The sequence below is a fragment of the Nipponia nippon genome, unplaced genomic scaffold (assembly GCF_047370975.1).
Source record: "Nipponia nippon isolate SJK-2023a ecotype South Korea unplaced genomic scaffold, ASM4737097v1 scaffold_2, whole genome shotgun sequence".
Classification (NCBI taxonomy): domain Eukaryota; kingdom Metazoa; phylum Chordata; class Aves; order Pelecaniformes; family Threskiornithidae; genus Nipponia; species Nipponia nippon.
In genome coordinates, this window is record NW_028262336.1 from 85,190,432 (window position 1) to 85,209,749 (window position 19,318).

General features: G+C 39.3%; 1 protein-coding gene across 8 annotated transcripts in view; it reads left to right on the forward strand.

The window, feature by feature from the left end:
* The window catches only part of MYCBP2 (MYC binding protein 2), a 212,991-nt gene that overhangs the window by 25,995 nt on the left and 167,678 nt on the right, over positions 1-19,318 (forward strand). For all 8 annotated transcript variants that reach the window (XM_087759490.1, XM_087759491.1, XM_087759489.1 and 5 more), the window contains exons 2-3: positions 1,841-1,916; positions 15,642-15,857. In XM_087759490.1, the coding sequence (XP_087615616.1) occupies positions 1,841-1,916; positions 15,642-15,857 (292 nt within the window). The remainder of the gene's footprint in view (positions 1-1,840; positions 1,917-15,641; positions 15,858-19,318) is intronic.

Consider the following 19,318-nt stretch of genomic DNA (forward strand, 5'->3'; position numbering starts at 1 on the left):
TGGTGTGGACTGAGAGAGCCCAGAAAAGTCCAAAATAAATCAGGACTTTAAGTGTAAAAGTTAGGGTGGAAGTTTCATAAAAAGTTATTTGGTCCAGAGAAGAAGATTGAGTGGCTACAGAATGGGACTGCACTGTTCTTCATGTTTGATAGCAGAATAAGAATTAACTGCATTAAACTCTAATAAGGAAGAAAAACTTGTCCATTGTAAGAATAACTAAATAGGGAAATGGACTATGGAGTTTGATTATAGAGATTTGGACACTAAAGGTTGAGTGAAATTTCTTCTCCCGGCTTCTTAAATACGTTGTATACTGTTATCTATTGAAACTTTACTGTTGAAGGAACCTTAGGAGGTCATCTAGTTTCTCTTTATAAGTTTTAATTTACTGGGGAGGGTGAGGGGCTCCCCCTCACTGAATCAATTCTCTTAACGCCAGGATAATGGTGGTGGTTCTTTATAAGAAAAGTGGTGAGCCGATTTGGTTCTGCAGGCAGTGTCTTGATGAGGAATGTACCTCCCTCTTTGTTAATAGGGGAAGATGGGAAAGGTGATGACATTTCTGGCAGGCAGCTTTCTTGGGATACTCTGCAGGGGTTCTTTGTTTGAGCTTGTTTTCTGACTGGTGGCCTTTGGTCAAACTTCAGTTTCCAGCTTTTGACTGCTGGACCATGAGGCTTGTATACTCTTGCAGTCTGAATGCTGTACAGGAGAGAATAGTAAGCAATATGTTTTCAGTCCCTCAAAATTTTTATTTAGAACAACGTTGTTTTAATAAAATACTAAGGTTCTCCTGATTCTCAGTCTCTTTCCAATTTGTTACCTGAAAGTGCAACTTCTTACTGCCTGTGATTTTCAGATTCCATAGTTTTATTTTTCCAACTAATCTGAAATGTAAACTGTTTGAGAATTGTTTAAGTGGCACAGAGGAAAGTTAGTAGCTGTTGCTTAAGGTCCTGTATAGGATGAGCTGTGTGTCGCACAGATAACATCTGCCTTTTTTTGCGGAGAGCTTGTAATCTGAACAGACCAGAGAAATGTAAAGTAGGTTAAAAAGCATGCATCTCAAACAGAGTAATCTCAGTGATGGTGGCAAAACAATGGCATGTGTGTGTATGGTGTCTTTTTTCTATGGTGCCTCTTTTTTTATTTTTTTTTTAACTGGGTAGTAAAATGGAGGAGGAAAAGAATGTGACAGGAATGAGGTGTAGGCAGAAGAGGATTAGAGGAGCATGTGTTAGCAAGAGCTGTAATGTAAAGGGATGGAAATGAAAAGTCTGTAAGCCGAGGGTGGGAAAAGTCCAGACAAAATGAAAAAAGCTGTGTTCAAAAGTTGCAGTTTCTTCCAACAACTGAATTTTCTGCCAGATGATACATTTTTAAAGCTTTGTTTTTGTCTTGGAAGGCTTGAATCTTTATCTGGTAAAGACTTCACAAAACATCTGTGTTTGGTACTAACAGGTTATATTACTGAGAATTGTCAATAATTCTTGCTTCTAGCATTGGTGTGGCACTAATGGACTAATAGAAAAGGTAGGGTAAAACAGTATAAAATATAGGGATTTTTTGTCTGTCCTAGCATATATTCTGCTTAAATTGATGGGAGTAAAGGCCCTTAATTTGGTGGAGCATTAGGAAAGCATCATTTGAAGTGCTTTATATTCGATTTATACTCTGAAATCCTGTCTGTGTTGGTTCCCTTTGCTTAGGAGAAAAAATTTTAGAGGACTTCTGACTTTTTTTTTTTTTTTTTTCCCTCTCTGCTAATGCTGCTGTTTACCATGGGGTATGGAAGGGAGTTTAATTCTTTTGTTCTCATGGCTTTTCTGCTCTTTTTCAGAAGTAAGAAACTTTTTAGCAAGAAAAAATTGAAAAGGAAACAGAAGACTAAATTGAAAGTAAAAACACGCAACAAGGTAAGTCTGTAACTAACTTGACAAAGTTTTGTCTCAAAAATGAAAGTAATTTCAATTGAGAGAAATAAAAGAAAAAAATAAGTGTAACTAGCAATTTATTTGTTTAGAAAAGGTAATAATAGGCCAGTAATGTTTATCTGTTTACTGTGTTCTACATGAGTATGCTACCAGTGTTAACCTTATTCAACTGTGTTTGCTACTAATGTTCAGTGTGAAATAATATGAACAGCATTTTTGGTTTTCTAGTTCCTAAACTGTAAATGTAGCTAAAAGTGTTGGTCTTCTAGTTAAATTTTGAGAGATACATGTCTAGCCAACAGTTAGAGACTGCTGCTGCTGCTGCAGAGTTCTGCCCGTATTGGCTAATGGAGAAAGGGAGCATTCAGTGAATCCAAAGTTACCTCTGAAAATTCCTCCGTAATGGAATAGATGATACTTATCTGTTTCTATTAATATTTTCTCCCCATGTAACCCCTGCCTCGTCACTTTAAATGCATGGGAGCAGTATAGTGAACTTCATAAAAAGGTTTACATGTTTACTTGTTGCAGAGAAGAAATCTAGACAGAAGCAACAGTATTTTAAAATACTGCTCTGCTGCATTCTTTCTCTATTAGAGAGCTGTTAATTACTCTTTTTAAGCTAGAGTCTTGGAGGGATTTTCATGAAGGCTTACTGCAGGCACAGAGGCTTCTTCCTAGGTTCCCATTGTAGTCAGTAAAGTAGTTCATTTCTGGAATAGTTCTGAAGGACAGAACCACTGAAATATCCAGTGAAAACACTTTCTAGTCAGTTGAATGCCCTTATAATACAAATACAGATCAAATTGGCCATCTTATCCCTATTTGCCAAACCTCATGTAGTTACTCTATCTCAAGACGGATGACTTTGGGAGGGTGAAGCAAGCCCTTTATCTCTTCATTTGGTATTGCCTTTTTGGATACTTACCAGATTGTTCTGCTTATCTCGAGTAGTGCAGCTCCAGACTATGGTGTAGAAGGGGCTTATCTTCACTTCTGTTCTCAGTACTGTACAGTGAAATATTTCTGGTCCAAACTGAATTTTTCAGCCCTTTCTTCAGTTGCTATGATATTAGAAGTTTTAGCCCTGTTCCCTTCATGATTTTATCAGACCCACTGTCAACACAGAAAACCAAGTTAGAAATTTGAAGAAATTTTGCAGAATGTAGTTAGTCTTTGTGTGTTCTGTCTGGTGACAGAAACTTGTGCTTTTAAAATAAGATAACTCTTCAGCTTTGATCATTGTTACTATATAAAGGGAACCTTGTCTTTCTTGGATAGTGATGCCCTAGTTGAACTGCCAAGTAGGAAGCTAAATCCAGAACTGCTGTTCTTCACAAGCTTGACAGTCAAATATGCTTCTTGGATTTAGTTGAATTGGATAAATGGATTGGCAGGATCCCTTCTGAATGGCCAAAGATGACAGGAGCATACTAAAGGCTGGTTCTTGTCAGTAGTTACAGATTTGGCACTAACTGATCATCTCTGCGCCTCATGCCTATGCAGGGTTGTTGTCAAGATTTTTGTTGGATTTTAAACGGCTTCTACTTGAAGCATTAAGTGACATTTGTCTGCCTTTGAAAGGCATAATGGGTTTTTACATGTCTTTTACTGATGCCTCTATTCTAGACAGTCTTTGAGGCAGGCCAGGGTTGACCAGCAGAGCATTGGTGTTTGTTCTGAGTCACTGAGGTAGAGAAAGGCACTCCAGCATCATTAGCAGGAAATTGTGTGTTTCCTGAAAAAGGTAGCTGAAGAGAGAAAGATAAAATCAGCTTCATATCTTTAGGTTATCAAATTTTGTTTACTGAGTGGGATGTTTTGTTTACAAAGTGGGATAGTGTTGGTTGTTTCCTTGGTTTTTTTGTTGGTGTGTTTTTTGTTTGCTTTTTTTTTTCTTTTTTCCACATATGCTTTTCGATGCATCCCCATGCTTACCAGTGCAGAATGAGCACAATGATCCTTTTTGCACTGGAACGTCTGAAAACAGATGTGTATATTGTCAGGAAAATGTGAGTTTCCATTGGAAGCCTTATAATAGGGCAGATTGAAAAGCCCATCACTACTGGACATTCTGAGCAGGAGAGCTTGTGTACATCAGTTTATTTTTTAGGAACCAGGGTCTTTTAGTCTGAACAGAGATGGGGGCTTTCTCTTAATATGCTTGGTAGAGGCAGGAAGGGCCTTAAATTAAGACTAAGCTGAAGAAACATAAAACTTTAGTAAATGCAGGGTATAAAAAAACAAAAATGATAATAGAGTAATTGAAGAGGAGGCAACATAAAAAGTCATTGTTGAGCAACTGGAAGAAAATTATTTCCACCATTTAAACATTAAATGTTATAACATTTTAAGAATAAAACATTAATTGGTGTTTAATGCAGCCCGATAATTTGAGCCTTATTCTGTTTCTAAGCTGGGGTCATGTTATGATCACTTGTATTTGAACTACTGTTAACATTTGGTTTTGTGGTTTAGTATCTTTTTTTAAACAGAGGTATAAAAGTTTTCTATGTGGGTGCAGTGTGTTTTGGCTTTAGAAATTCAATGCTGAATAGAGTGACTTTTACATAGAAAACAAGTATGTGGTTATTAGACCTGGGTGTAGGAGCTTGGATTTCTGCCCCTGCGTGCACACGCACCACCCCACCCCACCCCCCCCCCCAGCTTTTTGGCAATAGTTATTACTGGAAAATTGTAGGCTGTATAACATCTTAACGCTATGAATATTGCTGCTCCCCCCCCACCACCACCTTTTCATCCCCTGGAGTTTTCCTGCTTTACTGTTAACTCATAAAAGTGCTGCTTAGGACACGTAGCTGAGACTGGATGGAAAGCTGGAGTTCACCATCTTCTGTTCTCATAACGTTATCTGAAGAATACTGAAAAACTGGAGTCTGCCAGAGACAGAATGTTCTTCCAATGATCAGCATCCACCTGTTTAGTTTATGTAGAAATTTTAAACTATGACTTGTTTAGGTTTATACAAATGGAAGGAATAAAACCTTGGGAAAGGACGGTTCATGTAGCAGACAAATTTATTGTAAGCTAATGATTAGATGTATAAGGTGGATCAACTGGGATATTTGTCTCATTAAAAACACACGTAGCTTCTCAAATAATTTGGCAGTTTTCAATGGCTTTTGTATTATTTGGTGTTTCAACCTCAAGAGGGCATCCCTTTCTAACAGATGTTTTGAACTGTTCAAAGAAGAATTTGGTGAGGTTCTATGCTCTGTGTTGTGCACAGGTTAGATTAGGTGGTTATCATAGCCTTACCTGTCTTTAACAACAGATTAACTTTCCTTTCCTAGATTATAGTCTATTTCCATCACATCTGAGAATAAACTATTATTGCAGTCATCTGGTTCAAGAAGAAGGAAATAAGTTGGTCAGAAAATAAGCTATGTATTGATTTCATCTTTTGGGAAAGCAGTTTGTTTAGGTGTGAGACAAGTGTATAGGAGACCAGAGGGTTTTGTTTTTCCTGGAACATTACAAAAGGCTAACTGAGGAGAGCACTTGTGAGCCTGGTTGCTTTGTTTTGTGAACCAGACCTGTGCTATTTAACCTCTCCTACATGATGCATCCTTCCATTTAGTGGGGACTATATGTTTACAAGGACAAGTCACACATCAGCTTATGGGCGTCTGTGCTTCATTCTCTCTCTTATAAGATAGCCTCTTATCTTTTAGAAAAAAGGTAACACACAAGCAATAAAAATTTACCTTCATGTATTAAAACTATGTTCATGATTCATTACTTACGTTGGCATTGCAATTTCTCAGACTTGCATTCAGATTTCATTATTCAGTAGTTCAGTACTGAATTGTTCTTTCTTCAGTATTTTTTAAAACTTCAAGAGAAAGACTTTTCTAATTTTATCTTAAATGTTTAGAGAACATAATCTGCTTCTGTTTTGTCTACCTAAAATACAGAAAACTTTTGTGAGGGATTTAATTAGCTTTATTGCCTTTACAAATTCACTGTCTATTCCTCTGAAAAGGATGCCTTGGTCCTTCTGACTGTTGAAACGACCTTTCATCACTGTTACCTCACCTTGTACAGTTTTAGTTGAGAATCTCTATTTTGAATTTTAATATTGGACATTTTGTAAGAATGAAATAATGTTTAAAAATTGCTCTTCCTTTCCACCAAAATTTAATTTTAGATGTTCTGTCTAGCACAAATTTTTCCAGCACTCAAGACAGAAGATGTGACGAATACTAGGTATCTGTTAAGTTTTATGATGTATGTTTCATCATGTACCTTGATTTCAGAAGATGCATTTTCAATTTATGATGATACCAAGTGAAACAACAAAGATACAGATTTCAGAATGTCCCGCTCTCTTACAGCTCATACAAAAACCACAAAATCAAAAAGCGTCATTGTTTTCCAGTCCTGAAGCTCCATTCTTTTTGAAAGTGATAGCAATTTCATATTCTGAGAGACCAAATGCTTTGGGAGGAAGAAAAAATGTAGAGCCTATCATCTCGTCTTCTACTCAGGCATCCTAGAAGCTGGGCTTCTAGTCATTCTTATACTTAGTGAGTGCTTTGGATTACAATATTCCAGTAGCCATTAAGAAAAGGACATTTAGAGGTGCAGAAGTGATCGTTGCTCTTCACCTTATCCACAGTGTCACGAAAAAAATGTTTCATACATCTGTGGATCTTGATACACCAAGAAAACAAGCTATTAGGGTGAGATTTTTTTCTTGAAATTTTATGTCCTGTAGCTCAAGAGATCAAGGTTATTAACAACCCTAGATCTGTGCAAAATTAGTAAGTTGCTTCACTGAGTTCTTAGAAGTTGGTTAACATTTTGGCTTAAAGTTCCACTGTTTTCCTGGGCAATGTAGAAGTATTTTGTCTCAACATGAAATGCAGTATCATTACGAGAACTGTTGTAACTTAAAATAGACCTTATTAGTTTGAGATAAGAATTACCAAGTGGGGTTCTGTAGGCACAGTTAGTGGTTAGATTGTCATAGTGATGTGTTCTGCCTCAAAATCTATGAACCGGTAGCAAGATTGTACAGGTGGTAGCATGATTCTCATACTATCGGGGAAGTTGGTATGGCTGTGTAAAGAGCAAACCAATGCCACGGCTCTCATTATTTGCAGAAAAGGAAACTTCCAGTTCATGATGGGGTGACCTTAAGTCCCAGTTTCCTAACTTGATCAGTGCATCTGACTTAAATGAAGTTAGGAATGCGTTGTAATCTGGAAAGGAAAACACTTGCCTCATATGGAAAAAAACTTCTGTTGTCTGTTTTAAATACTTTCCGCTACCACTGTTGAAGAAAAGAAAAAAGGGAAGAAAAGAAAAAAGTTGCTCACCAAATGAGCATTTGCATTAGAGGGGCAGAAAGTTTTCCTGTTTCTTTTTTTTTTTTTTTTTAAATCAGTTCCATCTCTCCCTTTTGTAAAAGAAGTCTAAGGAAGTGGTGTTTATACAACCTGCTCATATACCTCCACTTTTGAACAGGTGTTTGTTTTGAAGATCTGGAAGCTATAAATATGGTAGTTAAAGCCCCTCAGAGACTTGAGCAAATTGATCACAAATAAATCATCACTGGTTTTTACTGTAGGGTGAAGTGGGGGGGGGGGGGCGGGGGAGAGAACAATATGATGATCAGAAGTTCCCTTCCTACTCTCCAACCAGAACCAATGTGTCTTGTCATTCAGCACCTTTTTTTTGCCTTGAGACATGCTAAGCATTTGTTGTATGCTTGCCTATTTAATGTTAATTCCATTAAGGTTTTTTCCCCTCAAATGAAAGGCAGTAAACAGTGAAAGTCATAGAATCATAGAATCGTTAAGGTTGGAAAGGACCTCTGAGATCATCAAGTCCAACCTGTTAGCCTAACCGCTAGGTCTGCCTCTAAACCATGTCCCTAAGCACCACATCCACACGTTTTTTGAATACTTCCAGGGACTGTGATTGTACCACTTCCCTGGGCAGTCTGTTCCAGTGCCTAACCACTCTCTCCGTGAAGAAATTTTTCCTAATATCTAACCTGTTCTTAACAACCCAACAACTTACTGTTCAAAAAGGGCTTTATTTAGTACAGTCATAAGGCCAGTATTTTTAAACCTACAAAACTGTCGTGGTTTAACCCCAGCCAGCAACTATGAACCACACAGCCGCTCACTCACTCCCCCCCAGTGGGGTGGGGGAGACAATTGGAAGGGTGAAAGTCAGACAACTCCTGGGTTGAGATAAGAACAGTTTAATAATTGAAGTAAAATAAAATAGAATGATAGTAGTAGTGGTAGTAATAATAATAATAATATAATACAATAATAATGTACCAAGCAGGTGATATACGACACAATTGCTCACCACCCCCTGACTGATGCCCAGCCTGTTCCCGAGCAGCAATCCCTTCCCCCCCGGCCAACTCGCCCCAGTTATATACTGAGCATGACGTCATATGGTGTGGAATAGCCCTGTGGCCAATGTGGGTCAGCCCCCCTGGCTGTGCCCCCTCCCAGCTTCTTGTACGCCACGCAGAGCATGGGAAGCTGAAAGGTCCTTGACTGGTGTAAGCACTACTTAGCAACAACTAAAACATCAGTGTGTTATCAACATTATTCTCATACTAAATCCAAAACACAGCACTATACCAGCTACTAAGAAGAAAATTAACTCTATCCCAGCTGAAACCAGGACAGTATCCACCCCTTATTCCATACCATATACGTCATGCCCAGGTCTTTCAAATACATTCCAATTAATCATTACCACTTTTCCAGTCTTTTGATATATTTTATATATATATATATATATATATATATATATATATATATATATATACACACACACACATATAATTTCCCTAGTCTATAGGCTATCCCTCTAAAATGTTTGTTGAGTTCATTTAGTTCATGACTTTAGGCTTCATCTGTCATAACAGTCTTTCAGGGCAGGAGAGATGGTGCGTGGTGTTGGATTGTTGTATGCTGAAGTCAGTTCTGGTTCCATCACCACTGCACTTTGTTCAGTTTCCTCAAAGTTTGTTCTTCATTAATTTGGGTGATTCTTACTGTATACCGTTGATATGGCACATAGTGATCATTGAAGTGATGACATCTAGTATTATATAGCAACTAACATTATACAATTCAGTTCATTGGCTATTTTCACCCAAAATCAAATCTCCTTGAGGTACACATCGGACTTCCCCATCCTCCCGCATCACCCACCAAGTGCATCCAGGTCCTTGAGCAAAAGCAATCCCACGAATGGGTTTACCTCTGCCTGAAGCAGGAGTAACCCAGACTGTCTTCCCCGTCATATTTTTTAGGTGCACTACAGGGACTTTATCCCCCTCTGCAGTACGTAGAAGTCTTGACTGGGCAGGGCCAGCTCGATTGGCAGATCCCCTAGTGTTGACTAACCAAGTGGCCTTTGCTAAATGTGTATCCCAGTGTTTGAACGTCCCACCACCCATTGCTTTTAGTGTAGTCTTTAACAGTCCATTGTATCGTTCGATTTTCCCGGAGGCTGGTGCATGATAGGGGATGTGATACACGCACTCAATGCCATGCTCTTTGGCCTAGGTGTCTATGAGGCTGTTTTGGAAATGAGTTCCGTTATCTGACTCAGTTCTTTCTGGGGTGCCATGTCGCCACAGGACTTGCTTTTCAAGACCCAGGATAGTGTTCCGGGCGGTGGCATGGGGCACAGGATATGTTTCCAGCCATCCAGTGGTTGCTTCCACCATTGTAAGCACATGGCGCTTGCCTTGGCGGGTTTGTGGAAGCGTGATATAATCAATCTGCCAGGCCTCCCCGTATTTATATTTCAGCCATCGTTCTCCATACCAGAGAGGCTTGAACCGCTTGGCTTGCTTGATTGCAGCACATGTTTCGCATTCATGGATAACCTGTGCAATAGTATCCATGGTCAGATCCACCCCTCGATCACGAGCCCATCTATATGTTGCATCTCTTCCTTGATGGCCTGAGGTGTCATGGGCCCACCGAGCTAGAAATAATTCACCCTTATGTTGCCAGTCCAGGTCCACTTGAGCCACTTCAATCTTAGCAGCCTGATCCACCTGCTGATTGTTTTGATGTTCTTCAGTGGCCTGACTCTTGGGTACGTGAGCATCTACATGACGTACTTTTACAACCAGGTTCTCTATCCGGGCAGCAATATCTTGCTACAATGTGGCAGCCCAGATGGGTTTGCCTCTGCGCTGCCAGTTGCTCTGCTTCCATTGCTGTAACCAGCCCCACAGGGCATTTGCCACCATCCATGAGTCGGTAAAGAGATAGAGCATTGGCCACTTTTCTCGTTCAGCCATATCTAAAGCCAGCTGGATGGCTTTCACCTCTGCAAACTGACTCGATTCACCTTCTCCTTCAGCAGTTTCTGCAACTTGTCGTACAGGACTCCATACAGCAGCTTTCCACCTCCGATGTTTCCCCAGAAGGCGACAGGACCCATCAGTGAACAAGGCATATTGCTTCTCATTTTCTGATAGTTTATTATATGGTGGGGCCTCCTCAGCACGCGTCACCTCCTCCTCTGGTGATATTCCGAAATCTTTGCTTTCTGGCCAGTCCATGATCACTTCCAAGATTCCTGGGCGACTGGGCTTTCCTATTCGAGCCCGTTGTGTGATCAGTGCGACCCACTTACTCCATGTAGCATCAGTTGCATGATGTGTACAGGGGACCCTCCCTTTGAACATCCAGCCCAACACCGGCAGTCGGGGTGCCAAGAGGAGCTGTGCTTCAGTACCAACCACTTCCGAAGCGGCTCGAACCCCTTCATATACTGCTAATATCTCTTTTTCAGTTGGAGTATAGCTAGCCTCAGATCCTCTGTATCCCCGACTCCAAAACCCTAGGGGTCGACCTCGAATCTCCCCTGGTGCTTTCTGCCAGAGGCTCCAGCTAGGGCCATTCTCCCCGGCTGCAGTGTAGAGCACATTTTTTACATCTTGTCCTGCCCGGACTGGCCCAAGGGCTACTGCATGGACTATCTCCTGTTTAATTTGTTCAAAGGCCTGTCGTTGCTCACGGCCCCATTTAAAATCATTCTTCTTCCGGGTCACTTGATAGAGAGGGCTTACGATCAGACTGTAATTTGGAATATGCATTCTCCAAAAACCCACAACGCCCAAGAAAGCCTGTGTTTCCTTTTTGCTGGTTGGTGGAGACATGGCTGTTATTTTGTTGATCACATCCATTGGGATCTGACGACGTCCATCTTGCCATTTTACTCCTAAAAACTGGATCTCCTGTGCAGGTCCCTTGACCTTATGTTGTTCTATGGCAAAGCCAGCCTCCAGAAGGATTTGGACTACTTGCTTCCCTTTCTCAAAAACCTCTTTTGCTGTGTTGCCCCACACGATGATGTCATCAAAGTATTGCAGGTGTTCCGGAGCCCCACGCTGTTCCAATGTAGTCTGGATCAGTCCATGGCAAATGGTGGGGCTGTGTTTCCACCCCTGGGGCAGTCGATTCCAGGTGTACTGGACCCCCCTCCAAGTGAAAGCAAACTGTGGCCTGCACTCTGCCGCCAAAGGAATTGAGAAAAATGCATTAGCGATGTCAATTGTGGCATACCACTTGGCAGCCTTTGACTCCAGTTCATATTGAAGTTCTAGCATGTCTGGCACAGCAGCGCTCAGTGGCGGCGTGACTTCATTCAGGCCCCGATAGTCTACTGTTAGTCTCCACTCTCCATTAGACTTTCGCACTGGCCATATGGGACTGTTAAAGGGTGAGTGAGTCTTGCTGATCACTCCTTGGCTCTCCAGTTGACGAATCAGCTTATGGATGGCAATCAGGGAGTCTCTGTTGGTGCGATATTGCCGGCGGTGCACTGTTGTGGTAGCGATTGGCACCTGTTGTTCTTTGACCCTCAGCAACTGTTAACAGATACAAATTCCTTAATACACTCTGATTAATCTGTTATTATCTCAAACCCTTTGCCCCACGTTGGGCGCCAAAAAGGACTGTTGTGGTTTAACCCCAGCCAGCAACTATGAACCACACAGCCGCTCACTCACTCCCCCCCAGTGGGGTGGGAAGGGTGAAAGTCAGACAACTCCTGGGCTGAGATAAGAACAGTTTAATATTTGAAGTAAAATAAAATAGAATGATAGTAGTAGTAGTAGTAGTAATAATAATAATAATAATATACAGTAATAAAGTACCAAGCAAGTGATATACGACACAATTGCTCACCACCCCCTGACTGATGCCCAGCCTGTTCCCAAGCAGCAATCCCTTCCCCCCCGGCCAACTCGCCCCAGTTATATACTGAGCATGACGTCATATGGTGTGGAATAGCCCTGTGGCCAATGTGGGTCAGCCCCCCTGGCTGTGCCCCCTCCCAGCTTCTTGTACGCCATGCAGAGCATGGGAAGCTGAAAGGTCCTTGACTGGTGTAAGCACTACTTAGCAACAACTAAAACATCAGTGTGTTATCAACATTATTCTCATACTAAATCCAAAACACAGCACTATACCAGCTACTAAGAAGAAAATTAACTCTATCCCAGCTGAAACCAGGACAAAAACCAAGTAGTGAATTTAAAAATTATTCTTAAGGGACATTGTTAAGGTTGCTACTATATTTGTCAAGTGTATAACAGAATGGAATATAAGATACTTTTAGTTTCAAAGAATTTACAGTTCTCAGAGATAAGGTATTCGAAGGGAAAGTGGAGGCATGAACTAAGAAATATAAACAGTGGGTTAACATCACAGCTAGCAATTAAACTCTAGTTCTGAGTCGTATATTCTAGTGCTACACTGTTCAGATAGAGCAGGGTTTTCTGGAGAATGTTATGCTCCTGAAGTCTGGGTAGGAGATTATTGTCTATAACTATAGTTTGTGCACTGTTGTAGAAGAGAGACACTAAACACAGAAAGAATGGTTAAAGTACTTACTGTTTAAAAACTAAAGCATTAGGTAAGGGACTTCTTAATAGTTTTAAAGTATTGAGAATAAGGAAGGAGTCAGCTTATTATTAATAGGCAAGAAAACATACATTGATATTTTATCTCGCACTGTAACGTCTGAAATTATCTGTGCTGGTTAAACAATTTGGCCAGCCTATTTCAAAAGAGGCTGCGTGAGCTACAGAACTTGGGCTATCCTGGAACAAAGACTAAGCTGAACTCCTGCCAAGAACGAACTGGAATGGAAACTTCACAGAAGTTAGAATTACAATACATGATACTAATTAGATAAGTGAATTTCAGATAGAGATATTTCAGATGATCCAGATATTTTTCTCTTCCTGTAACTGTCAGTAAACCAGGAAATGCGTAGTAAACTTACTAAATATTTTTTTTAACCTGTGGAGTTCAGTTGAGTTAGCTTTAAAGCTGAAAGCTGATATTGTGTGTTTGCCTTATGGCAGGAGTTTTTGCAGCTGCTATGTGTATGGATATTTGACATACAGAAGAGTCATATGTTATAACCGTTTAGTTTTCTGGTGCCAAATACGTTTTAAAGTATGTAGTAGCTCATTATCAGTGGTATAAGTCCAAATTTATTTTGATGCAGTTTGATACTGCAATAACATAGGGGGCTGTATCCTGACTTCTTGTGCTGATTAATATTGTGGGTTTTTAACAGCAGCTTTATTATTTCGAAGATATTCGTGTTGAACAAGGACTAAATTTATGTTGTCTTTCAATCCCTAATGGCAGAAGTTCTGTTGTGCTTAAAAAAACCAACCAACCAAACAAACAAAAACAACCAAAAAACCCCCCCAAAAAACTAAAACAAACTTTCAGTATGTATGTAGGGAACTTTTTCCAGCTTTTTTTTTTTCCTATTATCTTTATATTTTTGTGCTTACTGTAACACTGACATGGGTAAGAAAAATTAACACACTCTCTGTGTTCGATAAAATAGGCTACAGAGTAAACCATTTCTTAATGTTTTGGCTTGCAATAATTTTGTAGCAATAATGGAAAGCAAGGATATTCAAAAATGTGCCAGTACAGTTAGAATAATACTATAGTAAAAACTAAAAAGAAATATGTCAACTATGAAATATTTTGAAGTTATTTTGAATTTTCTGTTAAGTTTTGTAACATATGGTGTTAAATGGTCTAATTTAGAGGCCTGTGTTGTTTCTGGTAATAATAAAAAGATAAGTGCAGACAAAAATGTGTTGTGAACAATTGCTGTGTTTTGATATACAAAGTTGTGGCTACCATATTGTAGAAAAATAAATCACCCTATTAAAACATTATCCAGTTCGCTGGTTCTCAAACTTCTTTTGCCCTCTTTTTTGCTAGTTTAAAGTCTTCTTTTCCATCATTGCTCTCACATATATACGAGTATTTCCACTCTGATCTGTTCCAGATCACTGTAATATAATTCACTGTGTACTCTCCTGCCAAATGAGTGTGGTCATTCAAATATCTATCCCCCTTAAATAAAAGAAAGAAAAAGACAAAAATCCTCCACCCTCAGGGCCCCCCAAGAATACAAGAAACAAACCAAAATAACCTTGTGACATTAGTCATGACCCTAACTCAGTCCAGTCCAATGCTCCTCCAAGTTTTGCCTTGCATGTTCAAGCAAATTTGTCCTGCACTCTTAACCTAGGCCTTCTCTCCTTATGTAGTCTCTGTGCTCTCTCTCTGCACCGAGGTATTATAGGGAATTGCTTCCTCCCATATGCCTGAAGTCCAGTTTTTCATAGCCTGTGCTTAAGCCAGCCTAGTCTTTGGTAGTATATAACCTAAGAGAAAGTATAACCCTGCCTGGGAATTTTATTTTTGGTTGTGGGGTCATCTTTGTTTAAGTCTGCCATTCCTCCTTACTGTTGCAGAAAGGAAGAGTATGGGGTAGAATTTAAAATATATTTTTCAAAAAATGTTTTTTCTTAACATTTTTCCAAGTCTAATGACAGCCCCATGAAGGGTTTTCTGTGTCTCGGCAGTGGCTGACAGTAATATACCAATAGTAGATACCAAGGAAAGGGTTGGGGCAGGGTAGTGGTAGGGGAGGGCATGGGTTGTGGTAGTTTCTCAGAACAGTTTCCCAGCTCTTACTTTGTGGCTTAGGGCTTCTGAAAACAAGATGGTGTCCTGTTACTTCATAGGCCTTGATAGCTTTTTGTATTCAGTAGTTTGTCCATTAGGTTTTTATTTCTTTTCTAGTTATACAGAATTATTATCCAGAGTATCCTGCTGTGGGAGTTCTTGAACTTGCCATCTGTTTACGTTTAATGACAAAACAACTAATAGTATTTTTAATTTCTAATATACATTTAGTAAACAGCTTAAATTTTTATTATTTACCAATAGATTAAAGTTAACAACTAGAATAACAAATAACGCATTTTAGAATTCAATAATAATAATAAAACCCCCCCAACCCCTACTTAAGAAGATAAATCCTGAGTTCTGCTAGTCTTTTGGCTGTGGCACAGGTTTGGACCATTCTGTGGCATGAACTGCTTTCACTTTCCATCCCAGTGTCCTCATCAAGTTATGAAAGGTAGAGACTAACACCAGATGGAATATATTGAAGTTTCTTCCTCCTCCTCCTTTCTTCCCTGCCTGAAATATAATTGGCACTTCAACAGTAAAGTTCAGTCTCCAGTTTGAGAATCATTTGGTTGGCCAAAATTATTGAGACTGTTGAGATTACTTGTATTTAGCAAAGCTTGAAACTTCTAATGAACTTAAAATTCATCTTGTTTTTCAGACTGAAAACCTAGAGAGTACAATAACCATACCTGATATCAGATTACACAGCAACCCTTCAGCTTTTAATGTTTACTGCAATGTCCGCCATTGTGTGTTGGAGTGGCAAAAAAAGGAAGCATCTGTATCTTTGGCTTCAAAGAACAGTGTACAGAGTGGGGATTCGGACAGCGATGAAGAGGAGGAATCCAAAGAGCCACCTATTAAACTTCCAAAGGCAAGTAACAGGATACTGTTTAAAGTATACCATGTGTGTGATCTAAAGTTGGTATGTTCTTTGTGGGGAATAAAGAACAGCATTATAAGCCAGCTGCTTGGCAAATAGCTATGGTTTTATTTGTAGTCTATCTAGTCCAGAATCATCTGATTTCATGAATTAGGAAGATCTATGTACCTGCCCAATAATTAATTTTAAAGTCAATTAAATGTTATGTAAACATTCAACTTGCACTCCTTTATAAATACTGGTACTTGAAAATAACCTATAGCCTCAAAAGTCTACAAAAAATGCAAATAAACTCTTAGATCTGTCAGAGGCTACTAGCTGGTATGGTAAAGGATGCTTTCTCTTACTTTACCCCCAAAAAAGAATAAATCTTTCTGCTATTGGAATTCAGTTGGTGGAGTGTTTTCTAAGATGGTTTGCCAGGTATACATGTAATTGCAGTAACTGTCAATTATTTTTACTACCTTATTTTTTTAATCTTTCCCCTTTTTAGCTTTAGTGCCTTTTGGCACTGATAACTATAGATGGTTGATAATGCACATTAAGATTTTGGACACTATAGTTCAACAGTTAGGGTAGGTTTTTTACTATTTACTACTTCGATGCTTGTAGTAGGATTAATGGTGGAAAGTCAGAAATAATCTATATAGGAGTTACTGATTTTTTTCTTATTTTTTTTAATTTGTTGATTCAGTTGTTTTGTACCATGTACCTTCTCTGCGTTGTTTTGCTTATTCCTAGCTTATTAATGCTATGAATTCTGCTTCCTTTTGTTATTCTTCTGAGTCTAAAAAGCATATTCATAGTAACTTTCCTTGTTTGTATTTGCTCTAAAACCAATACAAATACTTAATTAAAAAGGTTGTTGCAGCAGTGATTATGCAGAATGTTCTAGTTGCTTAGAAAATTAAAATTTTATAGATGATTGTGTTTAGACAGTATTATCTGAAGGGCAAAGTTGGCACTCTGGAAATAGTGGTGGAGAATTGCAGAGGAACATAACCAAGTCGGGTAACTGCAACTTGATAACTGAAATTTCGTGGTTGATAGTTGCAAAATAATGTGCAGTCAGTAAAAATAAAGTTAGCATTGTTTATGAACTGCATCTGACTCCTTGTGGATTATATTAAATGAATCAGCAAGTGCTTGTAGATGCTTAATTTGGAATTTTAAGTAAAAGGCAAGGTAACTATTAGCACTTAAAAAGAACAGAATGGAGTTTTAAACAGATTTTGAAATTAAGAGGTTCAGAGAAGGACGAGATTTACCAGTGATACGGACAGGATACTTGCATGTAGAAACTAAAACATTGGTACTGTTAAAGGTGTTGGAGAGTTTTATCAAAAAGAGACTTTGAAAAGGGGTGCAGTTTTAAAAAGGTGGTGGCTTAGAAAAAGTGGTATGGAAACCCTAGGTAGGAAACTTTCCTTTTCCTTTCTCAAAACAGAAAATCAGTGAGATATTTTGTTACATTTAATACAGCAAATATAAAATTGCTGAAAATCAATATGCTTTCAAACTATTCATTTTTAGCAAAGCATCTACAAAATATCAAAGAGTTCAAGAATTTTTACTGATTCACCAATGGCTTAGATGCTTAGTACAAACTCAGTATTTTTAATAACTATCTAGCTAATATTGGATTGTTTACGTCCCTTCAAGGTAAGACACTTACTATGGATGCAATTGAAATTCATAATAAATTTGAAAAAGGCATCCACTTGGAGCTGTCTCCATAGGTAGTAAAACTTTTAGAGGCTAACTAGGTAAATGTCTTTGTATCCTGAATATCAGTGTCTGTCTCATGCTTTGAGTATGTTACGATCTGGTTCTTATGTATAATGAACAATATTGGGTTGGGTTTAGTTTGTTAAATATAAAGAAGAAAGTTATTGACATTTCTGAGGCTTACAATATTTACTAGACCAGTTCCTGAAATTAATCGTTAGCTTATTAAAAAGAATACTGATGTCTTTTGAGTTTGACAGTGAGGTGAAAGATTCAAAAAAAGGTGTTACCAGGATTTGTGCTTTTCCAGATTCTCCAGAGTTAAACTGGTGAATTTAGTGCTTGGTGTGGTTTTTCTGTTCGTGAAAATTCTTCATTTAATTGAGAATAAGTTGAAAGCATTCTATTTTTTATGCATCTGTCCTGGTTTCAGCTGGGATAGAGATAATTTTCTTCCTAGTAGCTGGTATAGTGCTGTGTTTTAGATTTAGCATGAGAATAATGTGATAACATACTGATGCTAAGCACTGTTCACACTAAGTCAAGGACTTTTCAGCTTCCCATACTCTGCCAGCAAGGAGTTACACAAGAAGCTGGGAGGGAGCACAGTCAGGACAGCTGACCCAGACTGGCCAAAGGGCTATTCCATACCGTATGACGTCATGCTCGGTATATAAACTGGGGCGAGTTGGCTGTGGGGCAGCAATCGCTGCTTGAGGATGGGCTGGGCATCGGTTAGTGGGTGGTGAGCGGTTGCATCACTTGTTTTTCCTGGGTTTTCTTCTTCTCTCTCTCTCATTGTTTTCCTTTTCATCACTTATTTATTATTGTTGTTGTTGTTGTTGTTGTTGTTGTTGTTGTTGTTGTTGTTGTTGTTATTATTATTATTATTATTATTATTATTATTATTAATCAAACTGTTCTTATCTCAACCCACAAATTCCTTACTTTTGCTCTTCAGATTCTCTCCCCCATCCCACTGGGGAGGGGAGGGTGAACAAGCAGCTGTGTGGTGCTTGGTTGCTGACTGTGGTTAAACCACGACAGTCCTTTTTGGCACCCAACATGGGGCTCGAAGGGTTTGAGATAACAACAGATTAACCAGAGTGTATTAAGGAATTTATATCTGTTAACAGTTGCCAGTCACAGTATTGATTCATCTGTTCTCAGTATTAGTTTATCTGATCTGCACCATGCTCTTTTTTTTTTGCTGTACATGTTAAAGATTGGTGTTGGTTTTTGCAGTTTGCTGTGCTCTGCAGTGATTAGTGATGTTTTGCCTGGGAGATTTGTTATTAAAACACTGGAAGAAGGATAGGGATGACTTTGCTTCTGATCTTAATAAAGGGACTTTTGATTCACATTTACAAAAAGTGAGTAGCGAATGCTGTGACCAGGACTAGAGGGGCCCTGCCTCCAGCCAGGTGGAGGAAAGGGACAATCGGGTTTACTGGACGGTGTGGATTCAATGGCCTGGCACATCAGACCCACAGGAGTATACAGCTCTAGTAGTCACCGGTGCACAGTGTGCCCTAATGCCATCAAGCTGTAAAGGGTCAGAACCCATCTGTATTTCTGGAGTGACAGGGGGATCCCAAGAGCTGACTGTATTGAAGGCTGAAGTGAGCCTAACTGGGAAGGAGTGGCAGAAGCACCCCATTGTGACTGGCCCAGAGGCTCCATGCATCCTTGGCATAGACTACGTCAGGAGGGGCTATTTCAAG